The sequence below is a fragment of the Bombus flavifrons genome, chromosome 15 (assembly GCF_040668555.2).
Source record: "Bombus flavifrons isolate JBK064 chromosome 15, iyBomFlav1_principal, whole genome shotgun sequence".
NCBI classification, from domain to species: Eukaryota; Metazoa; Arthropoda; class Insecta; order Hymenoptera; family Apidae; genus Bombus; species Bombus flavifrons.
Genome location: NC_138456.1, coordinates 5,732,627 through 5,738,643, shown reverse-complemented (window position 1 = coordinate 5,738,643; position 6,017 = coordinate 5,732,627). Strand labels below are relative to the sequence as shown.

General features: G+C 28.8%; 1 protein-coding gene across 1 annotated transcript; it reads right to left on the bottom strand.

The window, feature by feature from the left end:
* Window positions 1-1,088: 1,088 nt before the first annotated feature.
* Window positions 1,089-3,973, bottom strand: Yod1 (Yod1 deubiquitinase). The gene is made up of 3 exons (XM_069128425.1): window positions 3,299-3,973; window positions 2,910-3,226; window positions 1,089-2,821 (listed from the first exon to the last, which is right to left on the bottom strand). The coding sequence occupies exons 1-3, from the start codon at window positions 3,696-3,698 to the stop codon at window positions 2,603-2,605; spliced, it is 936 nt and encodes a 311-aa protein (XP_068984526.1). The 5' UTR covers window positions 3,699-3,973; the 3' UTR covers window positions 1,089-2,602.
* Window positions 3,974-6,017: the final 2,044 nt, after the last annotated feature.

Sequence of the window (6,017 nt, the reverse complement as noted above, 5' to 3'; positions counted from 1 at the left end):
AACGATACTTACCGACCGTTTTCTAGTTCCACCGTTCCTAGTTTTATTTTGTAGATTCAAATTTGTTACCGACGATTAACCTATTGACAAGTCTGTTATTAAAAACAGTGAAATATTGTATAAAAGTTAACCAATTACATACAGTGAAAAACGTGTATACTTATAGATTACTTTATTAAGATACAAAAGATGTATTTGAATAATAGATATCTATAGATAATCTACAGAATTACTATACGAATCAAAGACACACAAAATTCTATAATTATAAAAAAAATATATGTAGAAATTAGAATATTTTATGTTTCTATCAAAAACTATTTTTTATGGTGGAGATATAAAGTACTTTAATTTCCTCAAATTATCTTTTTCGTAGATTTCTTTTTTAGTACATTTTTTATAACTTGACAAAACGATAACTTGCTTTATTTACGTTTTGTAATAATGTTGTGTTTGCGCAACTTTAAACATTGCATTTTGTGTGCAATATTATGCATGGTCCTTAAAGTAGTAAATATAAGCTTATATTAAAGCAAGCTTGTATTAAAGTAATACAACTTTTATTACAACTTACTTATAAAAATTTACTTTATAAAAAATCATTCAAATTTGTAAAAATTGTACTGTTGTAAATTTATTGTGAACTTCGGAAGATATTGAATTTGACTAGCGTAATAGTTCTAGTATTAACATGCCGCGCGTAAGATTTCGGATGTTCTTTTACCAAGTTCGTTTCAAAACTTATTATTACAAGATTAATTACATTTTTAATTATAAATTCAACGTTGATTGTGATAATTTTACGTTAATTCATCTTTAGACTGTAAAATTTGGTGAGTAATTTTATTTGTAACTAAAAGATACTTATTCAAATTGCTTGTCAATAACGGTTTTAATTAACAGTCATTTTAAACGACTATTACTGTTCTTGATATTTGAAAGCAGCAAATCGTTCGTGAAAAATTATGAGTGACTTTATTTCAGACGTAAGGAAGCTCATTTAAATTGTTTTTCAATAATAGCTTTAAATGACGGCCATTTTGAACATGCCTTTTCGTTATTTGAAATGCAGAAAAAATCATTGGAAATGTTGTGAAATGTAAATAGCTGATTTATTTCACTTCTCCAAAACAGTAGGACTTACAAAATATGTACTGTATAAATATAAACCTGTAAATCTATCATGAATATTTTTCCTGAGTGATGAATAGTTATGAATTTCCTTATTTTTTAATTTGAATTAAATTCATTCATAATATATGTGTATTATTTAATGATATAAGGTTGACATAGTAAACTATATTATTAATATAAAAAAGAAAAATTCTGTGCTGGAGTTGACTAATAAATACCGTACATAGTTATTACAAAAATTAAATTTCATTTTTTTCTTTTACGATTGGAACTTGTATTTTTTACAGTGCATGCTTAATCATTTGAAAATCGCAATAACAAAAATAATTATAATATCCTAATTATATATATACACATATATTATATACATAATTATATATACTTATATACATGTTACATATATAATTATATATATCATGTATGTATATAAGCTTGATGGATTGTTATACAACTATACATCTTTATCTTTTTGTTATATTATATGCATATTTAGACTGTAAATTAAACTATCGCAATAGAGATCAAATTTGTTAAGATAACATTTTGTGGTTTTTTATCGAGCAACATTTCTTTATTAATAGAGGTGTAATGTTGTTTAGTGTTTAACAGTGATCCATTAGATTTTTTCGTTTTTGCCTCTTGGGAGCTGCAATTTATTCTTATAAAATTCGCTATTAACGGTGCTAAATTGATCTGCCATTAGAAGCGAAACTAAGTGAAACTCCATTTCGCTTTATAATCAACTTTATGATTTATTTAATATTATTACTTTTATATATTTATATATATATATGTGGAACACATTTACTGCCAGTAAGGCTATGAATTCCGTTTAGGCAAATTTAACCAAGTATCACAGATTCTTAATCTCGCCAAAGAATATAGTCTTTAACATATTATTACTATCAACAAATTTATCTTAAATAAAAATAACTTGTAAAATTAGATAATTAAGTAATTATTAAAATTATATAATTAGATAATTATTAAAATTAGATAACTAAATAATTATTAATTTTTTCTTGTATAATCACAATTATCTCAAGTATATACTAATTGAAATAAAATAAACAGAATTTTGTATCAATTTGAAATTCAAATGTTTATAAATTTCAACCTAATAAATAAAATACAAATAAAAATGTACTAAATGTAGATAGAATATACTTGGCTATGTTCAATGACAGTTCTTTGAACTGCAATAAAGGTAATTACATAAATTTTGGCGTTTAGTTAGAGATTTGGATCTTTAGTCAAAATTAAAAATCTGTGTATATTACATGTCTAAACAATCCTCATAGTGCACTGCATATATCTTAAATTAACAAAGTATCAATATTAAATTGCTAGTCCGCTTACAAGCCTCGCCTAAGTAGAAAATTCTGCTTGAGACTTGAATTTAGTAGGATTCTCAAACGGCAGTCCGCTTAAAAGTGATCGACAATTGTAAAGGGATCAATTTAATTCGCTACACGGCTACCTCGCCGAAATTCATGTGACCTGTCTCCTTGGCGTGTTGCCGAGCCTCCGTTTGACCATTTAGTTTGACCTTACAATCATTACATATTAACATAAACTTTTGAATGTCTGTGAATTGACGACTAGATTTTACTTCTTTCGCGAGTTCAGCTGCTTCGAATAATATCTTCTCATCCTCTGTGGGAAAGATTGTTTGAATGCTGCCTCCCTGTACGTGCAGATAGAAATTAAAAAGTCAAAACCAGAGGAACAAAACTAATAGTAACATGTATATGTATATAATTGTTTACACTTACATCGAGTGGTTCCAAATATAAAGGATCATAATGGATTCCATCGAATATCAAGAAAACTCTTTGAGCATAATGTTGATCTTCTCCAAATCTATTAATTATAGCATTAATACTATCTATTACTGCTATTTCTAATCCATAAAATTTGGATAATATTGACAATTCAATGGCTCCACCCCATGATTCTGGTTTTAAGATCCATTTACAATATTCAGGATTTGGTCTGCCCAGGAAAGCTTCCGAATACTCCACAGGATCTGATGCTACAGCATTCGCTATGATCTCTCTCATAAAGCCTGCGCAGCTAGGATCAACTTTGCCTGAAAATATACTCTCAGTATATTGTAATTTATATATAGCACTAATATATTAATACAATTTATATTGTGTACCATTGAGAACATAACCAACGCTGGTAAATAAGCAGGAATTATCTGCTGGTACGACCTTTTTCATTAGTACACCAGGCGTATTCGTGAAACCCTTTTCATCGACGATATGAGATCGACCAATATCTTCAGAGTTCTGTTTCCCATTGTAAAGTGGTGGTTTCTCTTCGACGATCAAGGTGTCCCCAGAAATGATGCCACAAGCTTCGAGAGAGCCTGTCTCGTCGTTCAGATTAATTGGCCTCGGTGGAAAACCACAGAGAACGTGAAGCGCTTCAGCCGGTATTCCTGTTATCTCAACTAATTTTGATCGTAATTTGCCTAACTTATCCTGCGGGAGCAATCCATTCACGACCTTTTGACCCGATTTCGTTTTAACTTTCAATACATATCCGGCCATCATTTATCGCGGATCACCTAGCTGACTAGAAACGAGAATTTTGTCTGGAGAATTGTACCAGTTAGATCAGCTGTTGAAATACAGCGCCACAAGATTTTTCTCGAGTTTCTGGCGAAGATTATATCATAGGACGGAACGCGGTATCATTTGCAACACGTACGTCGCGTATTTTTTTTCGTCAATACCGACTATCTTTTGCGATTCATCGTTGTACTTAACTTAACACACAACCAAATACCGTAATTTCCACCACCGACCAGCGTAACTGCTTGTTGGTTATAACGTTAGCAAATTTAGGGACTTTCGTGTTATTATATTGATAGCGTCTCGTCTTTTTCTAACCATTGATTTAGACGTTTGATAATAGAGGATAGATTGTGTTACCGATGCGAACGACCGCTTCTGATGAGTTGATTAAAATTACTATGTTATTCCTTAATTATTATTGTCTATGACGTATTTTATTAAATATGTATGAAATAATACTGTATTATTGTTGTATCGATTAAAAATGGGAATTTAACATTTTTTTATTGTTTTTTATAAGTTTTTTTATATAGGTGGGTTATATAACAAATTTCACAATGAATTGATTAATAGGGAAAACTACGCGGTACTATATAGTGGTAATTCTCGTCTATATCATAGTAGTATATGTATTGGATGTTCTCGATATACGCAAAGCTTTTTTTATAAATGACAGATTTGTGAGATAAATAGAGAAGGAACAAAGATGAATCATTTCTTGTACGTTATATGATAACATGAACAGATTTTTTAAATGTTAGTATTTCCACAAAAACGATAAGATTAAGAATTAATATTTTTAAATTGATACCTATAACGTTTTTCACTTTATATAGAATCTTGTTATTTCCGGACGAGTTCAATTTACAACATGATAAAAATCAATACTAACTTCTATAGAAAATAGTGGATTTAATGTCTAAAATAATACAATTTTAAATATTCATGCCAGATTTGAACAGAATAGACATGACATGCAATCCTTTATCGTGCCTCATATTTTAAAAGGCACCATAGGGCACCATTTTTTGTGCCACATGTTACGTTGTCAATTCAATATAATGGCTGTTTGTATAAACATAATTTTACTATAATAGCCAAATATGAAGTTGATCAGCGGTCAAGAGTCCCAAAGGGAAAGAATCTACATAATATTTCTATTTGTAATAATTAATGATTTTTCGGAATTCTTTTACGAACATTTTCTACTTGGATGACCTATCATAATATTTTACAACAATTTATCAATTTTCATAACTTAATTCTAAACATATACCATTGTTCAACAATTAATTATTAAATATAGAAATCTAACGTGTTCTTACACGCACAAGTTTGTTTTATTTCCTAATATAAAATCATGCATATAAAGCAATAAAAATTTTAGAATTTATACATTATTTAATAACAAAGTAAATAATGATAATAAATTATTTTTAATTAAAGAAATTTCTCTTTTCATGATAGTTCCGCTATTAATTCTCAAAGACCATTCTAAATTGATAACATTTTTTCCACGTTTTTCTATTTATTACAATGTTTGAATTATTAAAATATATTTACTAATAATTGTATGAATAATTAAGTAATATACTAATATACTAATACTATATTTCGTTTAATAGTAGCAGCTACATTTGTGTAATATAAATAAAAGCTTTTTATTAAGAACATAATCTTATTCATGATTGTTACTGAACATTGTCTTAAATATGTTTTCTATTCCTCAATTTCATCAATTTAACTGTTCAAATACACTAAATTTGCGCAGAACCAACGAAAGAGGACATATCCCGTACAATATCCTACACATATAATATCCTATCCCTTTTCCTTCTAATATTTAGATTTTTATATGCGTAGGGTTCTTAAACGAGTTTAGATTTTTACAGATAGGAAGTAAATTTCTATTTAAACATAGTTCAGAACATTAGATCATTAGATATATGGTATCCCTAAAGAGATACGTTTAAATCGCTAATAGATGGGGCTTATAAGGAAACTGTAGAACTTCGCGCAGGTTAGTGTTAGAATGAAATGCTTAAATTTTTGATAGGTATAGAGTCAAAACAGGAAAAATAACTTTGATGTAATTTAAGTTTTTTCCAGGGCTTTCCGTAAGACCTGTGGAGAGCCCTAGAACGTTACCTCAAGGTACATAAAATGTATCGAAGATGTTGAAAGGTACATTTATTCCATAAGATGCTCCCTTCTCTTTCTCTTTATTCCAGGTTTATTGTAGGTTTATTGAACTAGATAGGAGATGGGAGGCTTCAATTATTCTATATTGTCATA

Excerpts from the sequence above, each read along its gene's own strand:
- Yod1 (XM_069128425.1), bottom strand. The coding sequence starts at position 3,698 with ATGATGGCCGGATATGTATTGAAAGTTAAAACGAAATCGGGTCAAAAG. Across the intron at positions 3,227-3,298 it reads CGTTGGTTATGTTCTCAATG|GCAAAGTTGATCCTAGCTGC; the intron begins GTACACAATATA and ends GTATATTTTCAG. Across the intron at positions 2,822-2,909 it reads TATATTTGGAACCACTCGAT|GGAGGCAGCATTCAAACAAT; the intron begins GTAAGTGTAAAC and ends CTGCACGTACAG.